A 12,586-nucleotide genomic window follows, 5' to 3' on the forward strand; every position below is an offset into this window, starting at 1 on the left:
CAAACATTTGAACCAATTATTCGCTTCAAAACTGAAAAGTCTCTGAAATGAAATCATAAAGATTCACTTCTTCTGCAATTTGTTTCCTCAATAACTCTAATTTCGCGCTGTTGTCGACACGACGCTCTCCTAAGCATACACTCCGACACATAAGTTGATCCATCGGAACCGCTATTGAAAACAAATTAAGAGAATATAATAAAATCGATTTCTTACCAAACGGAAGGCATTTCTTGATTAATTGATGTTTGAATGCAATCTTCAGTACAAACACAAAGCGATTTTCCGTCTCTTTGTTTACATTTTGATCCAAAACGACAAACTCGTTGTTCACACGATAAATGAGACGAAACAACAATCGCACTGTCTGTACAACCTTCAGGCTGAAGAATTAGGCCTTCGTGACAAACATCACATTTGGTTCCATAGATTCCCGGTTTGCATACACAACGACCTTCAGATCAACAAAATGTCATTAAATTGTCGAAACGTTAGAAATACCTGTTGTTTGTTCGCAATCCAGTCGAACGGATCCCATGGCATTGCAATTACACTCTTTATGATAACAACAACAAGAGTTAGACATTAAAAATGGTTTTCAACAGAAATGTTTACCCAGACATCCCAATTGAGAACCTTTTTGTTTGAAACTCCAGAATCCTGGTTCACAACGATCACAGAAGCGGCCGCCAACACCTGTTGACAAAAACAACTGTTTGTTTGTTTCTGTATTTCATATTTGTATACCTTTTCTGCAAAAACAGCGACCATTTCCCGAATGGCAGACATGCGGTGAAAGCGATCCATATTTGTTACAAACGCATTGTTTACTCTTTTTTAGGTTGTTTTCAGAGCACTGGCGAACAGCGATTGACTTCTGAAGACGACAACTTTCGGCCTTTAAGTGACACTCACTTTCATAGACACGACTATCAGTTCCTATTTAGTGATAATTAATACTGAATTTATGACGACTTGTGATGAATACAAACCACAAACTCGTTGTTGAGTTGTATTTCGTTTTTGCCAACAATTAATCTGTTTTTAAGAAATAAAGTTTTGAGAAAACGATTGACAAATCAATGCAGAAGTCTATGAATACAATGCACGCGCAAAATGCCTTTCCATTGGCATCGAGTTTGCATTCGGCGCCAAACAAACACTCTTTTGGACAGCGATTGAGTGATGAAAAGTCGGATAAACTGAGAGCTGCAGATCCGTCATCTCTGTCGCCTCCATCATCTTCGCACTGTCCGTAAAAAAGACTAAACGAGACATTGAAACACTAAACAAGTCATTTCTTACGCTATGAGTTCCCGTTGATGAAGACAAGCACTGCGACGCAGTTGGCACTCGTTGTTGTAGGTGTTTCCGTCTGAAACATTACTTTTCATCAATATTTAGCTTTTGATTCGCTTTTAACATTGCTTTTACAAGTAATATAAATGCATTGATTATATCCTTATAATTGTGGCAAATTGTGTGGGTGTGGGGTGGGGGTGGGTGTCAATAGTTAAGACGGTTTGTGGTTTACTATCTTATAATGTGTTTATATTCTGTTTATTTAACTTTTAATTGAATAAAATTTTTCATTAAATGAATGCATTTAATACACCGTTAAAATTCAAATTAACCGAAAGTCTCAAAAGTTAACCGAATATTGTTAGAAAATAAACAAACCGTTGGCACAAATTGGTTCAAAGGCGTCTTCCGGACAGTTGGTCACACATTGACACTCGCCATCTTGACATTTGGCACCTATTTTTACACATTAGTTCACAATATAATTGTCAATATTTTTACCGAATCGGCATTTGATGTCTTGACATGGATCTAAATCGAAAAAACAAAAAAAAATCAATAAGTTGAATAAAATTGAAATAAATATTTACCACAACTGCCATTGAATTTGATTTTTAAGGCAATCCCCGAACGACAGGACACGACTTGAAGCGAACACTTGTTCTCATAAGTGATTCCTTAGAATTGAAAAATGAAAACAATAGAAAATGAAAGTTGTTTTGACGAACCGTTATCACCACAAACGCTCTGATCGTCTCTAAAACATAAAACTCAATTCAAAGACTTGGCATTGATTTTGATTTACTAACCGAAGGCAGACCTGAGGACAGACGCATTCGGCAACATTGTGTTTGTTGAGCCGACACTCGCCGTAATGACAATCATGACATTTATGTTCGCAAATTCCCGAATGCAAGATCCGAAGGTTGAGTCCCGAGAGACACGCGTGTCGACGCATTTCACACTCGTTTTCATAAGTGATACCATCGGTGGCACAGATTCTGTTGTTTTCTGATTTTTTTGTTTTTTAAGTGATTATTGATTAATCAATTGCTTACCTATTGTTGAACAGTGAAGACACTGACAGATTGGCTGCGAATCAATAACAACACATTCGGAGTATTCGTGACATTTGCGATGAAAGCAGAGTGAAGAAGTCATTGGTGAACATAAACCTTCGTGTTTGATACCAATGTTGGACTTTTCGAGGCATTGCTGTCGTCGCAAATGACATTCAGAGGCATAAGAGTTGTTATCAGTTCCACAAACTGTTGAATTCGATGTCAGAATAAATCATAACAAATAAAAATAATCTAATCTAATATACCAGGAAATGAAATTGATGGACACGAAGGACAACAGTCTTGGGATTTGTCGCAAATGTCTGTAAAGAAAGTAATGATTGCGTGCATCTGATGACGGCTTCACTGCTTTCAACCAAGTTATGCAGTGAAGCCGCTCTCAATGCAAGAGTCGAAAGCTTTTCTATAATATAGACTCAAAAATATATAGAAATATACTCTAAATATAGACTTATAGACATCCCTTCCCTTCCCTGCCCTTCCCTTCTTACAATGCTTTTCTAGTCTCGAGAGACTGTAAGTAGAGGGCGGGGAGGGGAGGACTGGGGTTGAATTAATTGAATTGATTGAAAGATTGCAAATTAGAGTTAAATGTTAGAACCGATTGTGTGATAGAGACCTACCAGTGCAGAGACCACTCGTTTGCACCAAAATATCTGTTTGTGTCGAACACGAAGCCATCCGTAAAAGACATTCGTTGGCATAAGAGTTACCATCAGATCCTTTAAGTTTATAAAGTTAAGTATTTGATCACCGCTTTGACACAACACTGACCACAAACAGGATTGTTGGCCAAGTGATGATCGCACGTGTCTTCGCAACGACAATAAGGCTGTTGACTGTATTCATCGACACGACAGTGAGCGCCGTAAGCACAATGAGTTGTCTCACAAATTGCTGTCAAAACAAAGAGTCGTAACGAATAGTCAGAAGGGAATTAACAATCGATTTTTGGGTTAAATTAATGACATTTTGTTTAATGAATTCAATTGTTTTGATCCATAATTGCCATCAATTTAAAGAAACAATCGATTTTCACTTTAAACTTACAATTGAAAAGAGACGGCTTCGACGACACTCTTCTGGAATCTGCAAAAAAGAGATCAAATGATTATAATGTCACACTTTATGCACGTTGTCTTCATTTCGTACGCCAAACGTAAACTAATGTTCCGCCGACGCCTATAAAGACGAGAATCTGCGACAAAAAAAACATTAATAAAACACAATTTCGACCACTTTTACCGAAGTTCCGATCACTAGAAGTGTTAATAGAATATAAAAAGTAGTTTTTTTTCTCTCAATGACCACAACTTGTGGCCACTGTTGGTCTTCGACTGAAATTCTGCGATGCATTGAGACGTCAATTGACAATAATTGTCACAAAACAAGAAGAGCTCGACATTTGGTGTTTTTGGTGCAACACGTGTACAAAAAGACGAGTTAAAGTGTGTCGCACGAGAACTCGGCGACGACTAAGAGTTTTGGTGAAAGAGTAGGAAAATTGGCGGCGAATGCGCTGACAGTGTTGATAGTGTTATTGATTTGGAGGATCGCGTGGCAGTTGAAGCAGTTGTGTGTTTGTCGAGAATATATATCTTGATATACGGTATATATCTATGAAATAAATCACGTATTTTGATGTCAATCTCTTTGTTGGCAAATTGAAAGCGTTTGTCGTTTATTCGCCGGAGTTGTCGTCGTTGACTGTGTTTCGACATTCAATTGAAAATCGATTCCAATCTCAATCTCGTGTCTTAAATCCCTTAAATTGTTTGAACCGCCGATTCGTTGTTTTTTGTTAGCAATTATCCTCTAAAGCGTAGCTCAGGTGCACTCCAGAGCCCAGCAGTGAAAGCACACACTTTACACACAATGCAACACAAGTGCACACCATTTGAAGCTTTAATCATTGCCTTTAAGGACTCCTTCCAAGACATTAATTGAGAGAAAATCCATTTTTCACTCATTTCTCGCTTATTCGCAACAAATCCCATCTCAAAGAGTTCATTGTCTTTGCAAACCATAACTGCAAATATATATATATATCTTAAGACATCTCTGTTGGTGAATCTCACGCCTCAGTGGTCTCGCAAGACTAATAAAGTGCGAACTGAGCTAAAGCTCCCTTTCCTTCAAATCTAATAATCAAATCAATAGCAGCTCTGTTGTGACCCTTCACTTGACACAGCAATACACCGATTGGCGAGAGTTGTCTATATTTAGGCAATTAGTGGCGAGAAATGTAAATAAAAGTATTTATCGGGCGATCAATGATTGCAATGATTTCAACAAATAATAGCTTTTGTGACAAAAACGACTCAAAACAAGCCATTTATCGTCGAATTCCTCGCATTATTGCAAACCTTTGTTTCATTTCTATTCAATTCTAATGAATTATGATTTATTAAGACATATCGCGCGTCAAACAAAAATTAATTAATTTCTTTATTTTTATTGATTTGTCGTTTAAATTATATATTTTTGTCTTATTTTTAGTGTCTTTAAAGTTATCCATATTTATGGATCAAAAAGATTTGTGTCTTCGAGGAAAGCATTTGAGCGGAAATTTTGTTCACAAATCGACTCAACTGTGGATCGAAACCAAAGCAATACTAATGAGAGAAAGCATTGAAAGCATCCAAAGCTGACATTTGTTTAATGCATTCACTCTCTATGTGTTTGTCTGTCTCTATAGTCTATACTATCACTACTACTACTACTACTACTACTACTACTACTACTACTACTACTACTACTGCTATCATATCGTATGAGTTGTTATTTCTTTTGAAAGCAATGAAAGCAAACATTTTGTGTTTATTGAGAAACATATGGAGTAATAGTGTTTAGGCTTTAGTCAAAAGTTAATGATATTTGTGGTGTTTGTGGTGTTTATGGTATTCAATGCCACAACACATCACATCACATGTCTTTGGCGTCTCTCAAAGCGATTCATACGAAATGGTTTTCGCCTGAATCCAAAAGGCATCCAATTTGTGTGGTCTTTCCCTCTCTTCTTCTCTTCCTTTTTCAGGTCAAAGTTGTGCACAAAGTTTAACATATTATTTACACAAGACTTTCATTTCATACCAAACTCTGAATTAGTTAACACCTGTTTCTCTGAGTTATAGTTTTCATTTCATACGACATGTATTTCTCGAGTATTTCATTTGTTTTGGCATTTTTTATGACCACTTTCTACGCCGAGTCTCGCTTTTGTCACAATAACTCTCTGAAGTCCGTCTCAACTATATTTACCGCAACTGTTGAACGTGTCTTTGCTGTCGACAATGGTCTATATGGAAGTGTTGTTCGCGTTAAAAGAGTCTTTAAGGGCAACCCTAAGCTTGTCGATGATGTAATAGTTGTTGAAGGTTTTGGTTACAAACAACTGTGCGATAGTTGGGTTCGCGTGAAAGACACTCGTATTTTTGGAGTCAACCGTTTGGATGAACAACGGTTTCGTTTAGATTCTAGTCTTATTCGTGTGACTCTTGAAAACCTGTATCAAGTGATGGCCTCCGTGTCCGGTGAGTCAAACAAAAGCGCTTTCCTTTTGTCGCATTTGTGGCGCTTAAGAGCTTCCGATGATTGACTGCTTCCGTAATGAAAGCTTTTGTTGAACTCCCGAACTAACAATCGATTCTTCAATCGATTCTTTTCTAACACTCGACGCGCGCGCCATTCACTCACATTCTATCACTTGTGCATCACTTCATCGGTTCTCTCTTTAAGTGATCTTCAAATCAATCACTAGTCATATATATAGCAAAACAGGTGCCACTTAGTGATCAATATTTCATTTTATATTTCAATTATACTATAATATACTCCAAGTATTCAAGTTATTAATAATTAAATACAGTTATCATCAAAATTGTCTCAATATTTCAATAATTAATATTAAATTTAATTAATAATCAATAAGTTTTACATTAAGTTAATCTTCGTATTTAATTATCGTTGAACTATATATTCATTTATAATTTACTTTAATTTTCATATCATTTGTGAACATTTTTGCAGTTTTTCATTATATTGTAAGAGAAACGGACTATAATTTAATAGAAAATTAATTTTTAATAATTTTTTAATTAAAAAAGTTATGACTCATACAAATAATAACATTTTTTAGTTTTAAAAGTTTTTATTTCTAAAACAAAATATAATATTTTTATTTAAAAGTTGACAAAATATTACATTTAAGTTTTGTTCCCGCAGTTGACAGCACATGTATTATACTTTACTGGATCAGTAGTAATGGTTATCTCATAATATATTGAATAAGTTATTCATTGTAATTGTTATCAAAGATCATTATTTTGTAGAAATACGAAACTTAATGAGTGTTTTTCACATTTAGAAAACATTTGGAAGTAATTTCTAGTACTGTATTATAATAAGACTATACATACTATTGGTTTACTATAAATAATTGTATATCACTTTAATGGTTAACGAAATAGCAATGAATATCAACAGTTTATTTATGATTATTTGTTTTGAATTTCTTTCCATTGAAAACACAATTTATACATAATGTTCAACAATAATATAATTCTGTAATAACTGTACAATAACTGAATCTTATTATATTTTCAACATTTTTAGTTAATATATTAATACAATTAATCAGATTAATTGCATTCAATGCAACGCTTTTTATTGTATTACTGCAAATATATAATTTTGTATAAATCTGTATAATACTATACAGTATATACCAGAGAGTGTCAGGCTGTGGATCCCATGTATTTTGTATATAAATGTAATAAGGGCGTAACTAACAGTATAAAAAATGTAATAATAAGCCTTTCTACAAATACAATGTCAAAAACACAAATAAATGAAAAAAACATTAAAAATAAATATAAGTACAGTAGAGGAAAAACAAAGTGGACAAAACCAATCAAAATATTATAATATAAAATAGATATAAAAAATAATTAAAATAAAATATCAGAATTAATTAATTTTATTATTAAATATTCAATTAAAACTAATAAATTTTTCATTTTAATATTTTTTAATTTTTATAATCTTTATTTATATTTATTATTATTTTTGTTTATTAATGTATTAAAACTATTATAAATATATAATTATTATAGAATGTTATTATATATCTGTTTTAATTAATTTTTTATCATTTTGTTTATAATTTAATACCATCTGTTTATATAGTTTTAATTGAATATTTAATAATAAAATTAATTATTTATTTCTGATATTTTATTTTAATTATTTTTTATATCTATTTTATATTATAATATTTTGATTGGTTTTGTCCACTTAGTTTTTCCTCTACTGTACTTATATTTATTTTTAATGTTTTTTCATTTATTTGTGTTTTTGACATTGTATTTGTAGAAAGGCTTATTATTACATTTTTTATACTGTTAGTTACGCCCTTATTACATTTATATACAAAATACATGGGATCCACAGCCTGACACTCTCTGGTATATACTATATACCAGTGTTGGCAGAGACAAAATGTCTGTATAATACAATGTAAAATACATGACCAATTTGGCTTACAAAAACAAATTAGCGCCACATAGTGCTAAAAGTATTGATATAAACAAAGTAAATCATGTTTTATAATAAATATAGATTTAATATTATTTTTTTATTGAATTTCATTTTTTATTTTAAATTATTTGATTTTTATAACTTAGAAACGACGATTGTAATAATAATAATGCATTTTCTAGAAATTATATTTTTACTAAATATTTTAAAGTAATTTTTAACATAATAATAATCAGTTTTAAAATTTGTATAATACATTGTATTTTACTGTATTATACAAAGTCAAAATTCAAAACCTTATATTTTTTCCAACCCTGGTAATTATACAGTATTTATATCTAATTATCTATAATAAATAGTTGACATAAAAATATCCCAATTTAACATAATTTTTAATTTAAAGTTTATTTTTAATATAAAATTATCTTTTGAAGTAAAATATAAACTATAAAAATTACACAACACTATATAAAAATATTAAACATAGAAAATGATTATTGAAATTGTTAAATGCGAACTTCTTTTTTAGTTATAAACTATTTTAAATAAAAATTTTCTTACATTTTATTTTTAACGAATTGGAAAATTAGATTTTCTGTAATATAAAACATAGTGTATATTGGGATTACAAACAATTTATTTTAGTAAACAATTATAACGCTTATACTGTATAAGCAATATAAATAAAATATAATTCTGGATATTATTATAAATAACTGACTATTATTATAATATTATATGAATTATAATAGTATAATAAAATTGTAATATAAAAACGTTAGATTTTATGTAAATTAGTAAAATTGTTTTTGGATAAGTTTGTGGCGTTTATTTGTTTCTCATAATTAATATAAACTTTTTACTGATGTCAACTTAAATGGATTAGTAAAGTGATGAGTTAATTGTTATTCAAAGCATTATTATATTATAGTTATTAATATAATAACTTATTGTATATTATTTTAATTATTATCTTTTATTAACTATGAAACAACTAACTTATACTTTAGAGTCAGTGAGTGTTTGAATATTTTGATAATACAGTGCCAACTCTTCAACTACTCTTTTAATGCATCTCTTTCTCTCGCTTTGTATATCCATAACACAACCAAATACTGTATATTACTCTACTGTATATAATATACACAATATATACTACTTTTTACGATTATACTATATATTAGACTTATATTATAAAGCATCGTATAATAGTTGTGTACTATATCTACTATACTGTATATCATATCATACGGTATAACAAATGGTTAAAATAATCAAAGATATGAAGTTATGTTTCGTGAAATTCAAGTCAATGAGTAGACTATACTTTATTTTTTGGTAAATTATATCAACTGACAGATGGTGTATAGCTATAAAAATCAATGTCCGCTAATTTGTGCCAACTTTGGACACAAATTTGCTAAAACATTCAATATATTCATTTATCCTTTTTCAAAAAAAACTTGAAAAGTTTTGTTTTCTGAAATCTATACGAGCCTTTTTTGTGTGTGTGTGTGTGTGTGTAGCAATTTTTTTATGAATTTTGAAATTCTGACTTCAGATTCGGTTAGAGGACTACTAATAATGTATTGAAAAGTTGCATTAAAATTTTGATATCTCCTCGGGAACATGGACAAAATGGCGGCCAAAGTAAAAAATATTTTAAGAAATTTTTTTTAAAGTATAGATTTGAATAAAGCATCAAAAACAAGAATAAAAAAATGCAGTAAAATTTTGATATCTCTTCGGGAACATAAAGAAAATGGCGGCCAAAGTAAAAAAATTAGGTAAAAATTTTAACGTTTAGAATTGTAAAGAGCATCAAAAATATGATATAATATTTCAGCATATTTTTTTAAAATGGCGGCAAAAGTACACAAAAATTTTTAATTATAGATTTGAATAAAGGATCAAAAACAAAAATAAAAAATATTCATTAAAATTTTGATATCTACGGGAACATAAAGGATAAGTATAAGCGGCAAAAGTATAATTATAGATGATTATTTTGTTATACTAAATCATTTGATACCCTACATGACAAAAGTTGAATTTATTTTGTTATACCTAGTCAATTGATACTCTACATGACTAAAATTGTTTATTTTGTCATATCGAGTCAATTGATACTCTACATGACAATATTTATATAATGTATATTTGACCAGTTTTTAAATTTTTATATATTATATAGCCGCTATAACTAATGGTTTTCAATGCTATTCAAGTTTTTTTTCTGAAAATGCTTTCTAGCATTCTTAACTGGTTGTCTATAAAATGTCTCATTACTTCAATACATATTATGAGACTATATTGAAATAAGACTTTCATACGATTATACAGTATTTGTTAAACTGTAAATACAATACAAAGCATAGTTAGGAGTTTGAAGCAAATGGTTTATAAAATTTAACTTTACTTATATTAATAAATAAATTGTGTCCAAATGTTGCTAATCCGCCAAACATTTATAAAAAGTAATAAATTTAAAAGTTAGTGAAGCAAAACATATTTAATAGAAATTTGTGACTCCTGTAAACTATTCAATATTATTACATGTTATCGCATATACTTTATAGTATATATAGTATATACAGTAGTATTAACCAATATGTTGTGCATTAGATTAAATAAAACGTACGTTTATTTCATTATTTAAATAAAGATTTTTTGCAAACTTAACGATCAATTTAATACCAATATTGATTCAAAAATGACTTTTTAATAGATTTTCGCATAAATTTGCAACAATTCAAATATTCATCAATAAGTTTAGCCCTCATTTAAAGCACACATATTTTACACATATTGTTTTATTGGATGCACACAAGTGTTGAGTTTTACTCATAAATTGAATGGACTTTAAATGGGACTAAAAGTTTGCACAATAGAGCAGCTAATGTTGCAATTTTAGATTATATTTCCATCACTTTATAAAACAGTTATCATTTATCAGATCATTAGACCAATAGTGTGGAGCACTAGTAAAAACTGGACTTTTCCCAAATCAGCTCAAATCAACATTTAGTGGCAGTGAATGCCAACTATTTTTAAGGTCAACAAATATTAGCCAACATTTGAGCATTAAATTGCCATAAATTACAAGTAAAAGTCAAAAAAGACAAATGTTGGTTCATTTCTTGCAATTGTTTTCTACATTCAATGTCCACCACTTCCAGTATACACTAATATATATAACATTTATATTGTTATATACTATTTATATCTATCATAAAGAAGTACAGCTGTGACCACTTATGACTGACTATACTTTTGTCGGTTCTCTATATGGATGACACAATTTGAAGACCATTTAGCCTAACTATGCATTTATTAAATCGTTTATCAAAATAATTTTTGTTAACTCTTTGATTACTTTTTAAACTAATTGCAGCTGTTCTTCATAAGACATCTGTCTTTAATTAAAAGGTAATCAATTGTTGTGTTCTTTGGCTGAAATGGCATTCATTGACAGCTTTGTTAGTCTTATATAAATTCAATAAATTTCTAACAGTTATGTTTGCATATATATGTATACACAGTATAGTATAGAATATAAATTTATATAATATTGTTTCCTACTGTAGTCTACAATCGATTGAATATTCTGGTCATACTTAAGTTCATAAAATGACATCAATAATCATAATAATAGTAATAATAATGATATGCCTTATCTTTTATACATTTGTGTTAAGCAAATGTAGCTTTATAGTAAAGTGTAGTCATATATAAATATATATATAAATGTATATAAATGTATATAAATGGCATCAAATTGTAGTCTTACTTCGATTACTTTGCTTTAATGTGACGAATGTAGTCATAGATTAAGTTGAAATAACTTCAAAAGTGGTCCACCAGTGCTTTAAGTGCATTATAAAACGTTATCAAAATGTTAATACCAGTCGACACTAAACTTACGATCAATGTTTAGAGATTTTGTCGCCAATAGACTAACGATAACTATATACCCATTCTATTGGCATCTATTTTAACAGCTAAAGCATCTAAACATCTAATGCTAATCTATTGGGAACCCAAGTCTCTCATGTTTTCAATACTACAAAAACTACATCAATATTATAAATACTTTTACCCAATTTTTAATTTAACCAATGTTAATGTTTTTAATGTTTTCAAAATTGTTACAATCGATAAATCATAACTCTAATGATAAAAGTATTTACAAAATGATTGCCTCTCTCTCTCTCTCTCTCTCTCTCTCTCTCTCACTCACTCACTCACTAACTCACTCACTCACTCACTCACTCACTCACTCACTCACTCACTCACTCACTCACTCACTCACTCACTCACTCACTCACTCACTCATTCAAACTTAATTGAAATATGTTTAAAATGATTTTTTTAAATATTGATATGTATTTAAACGGAAATACAGTATTTATCGATTAAATGGGCAAATGTTTAGTACATTTTTAGGCAATAGAAATACATTTATTGATTTATAAGTCAAATGAAACTCTTTAAAAGTTATCACATTTTTGTAGACTATCTTTTGCAGTTTATAAAACACTTATAATGATTCATACGCTTTTAAATCAAATTAAACTAATAAATAGTGAAACAGTTCAACACTTGTTTATGAATTGTTTTAATTATCATCGCTTCATAACATTAAGCAAAAGCTGTCGACAGTT

General features: G+C 30.1%; 1 protein-coding gene across 1 annotated transcript; it reads right to left on the reverse strand.

Annotated features, from left to right (window-relative positions):
* Window positions 1-40: 40 nt before the first annotated feature.
* On the reverse strand, window positions 41-4,105 carry LOC128965910 (agrin-like). Its single transcript, XM_054312686.1, has 19 exons — window positions 4,018-4,105; window positions 3,435-3,473; window positions 3,159-3,281; window positions 2,986-3,106; window positions 2,876-2,898; window positions 2,361-2,570; window positions 2,112-2,319; window positions 2,031-2,059; window positions 1,893-1,979; window positions 1,804-1,833; window positions 1,681-1,758; window positions 1,306-1,375; window positions 1,103-1,265; window positions 993-1,038; window positions 748-939; window positions 616-696; window positions 502-555; window positions 217-454; window positions 41-171 (listed from the first exon to the last, which is right to left on the reverse strand). The coding sequence occupies exons 1-19, from the start codon at window positions 4,103-4,105 to the stop codon at window positions 54-56; spliced, it is 1,998 nt and encodes a 665-aa protein (XP_054168661.1). The 3' UTR covers window positions 41-53.
* Window positions 4,106-12,586: the final 8,481 nt, after the last annotated feature.

This window comes from Oppia nitens, unplaced genomic scaffold, assembly GCF_028296485.1.
Source record: "Oppia nitens isolate AA-2021 unplaced genomic scaffold, nextdenovo-longstitch-racon4-pilon3 scaffold18_pilon_pilon_pilon, whole genome shotgun sequence".
NCBI lineage: Eukaryota > Metazoa > Arthropoda > Arachnida > Sarcoptiformes > Oppiidae > Oppia > Oppia nitens.

Excerpts from the sequence above, each read along its gene's own strand:
- LOC128965910 (XM_054312686.1), bottom strand. The coding sequence starts at position 4,105 with ATGTCGAAACACAGTCAACGACGACAACTCCGGCGAATAAACGACAAA. Across the intron at positions 2,899-2,985 it reads AGGTCTCTATCACACAATCG|TCTCTCGAGACTAGAAAAGC; the intron begins GTTCTAACATTT and ends CTCTACTTACAG. Across the intron at positions 2,060-2,111 it reads TGTCCTCAGGTCTGCCTTCG|AGACGATCAGAGCGTTTGTG; the intron begins GTTAGTAAATCA and ends TTTATGTTTTAG.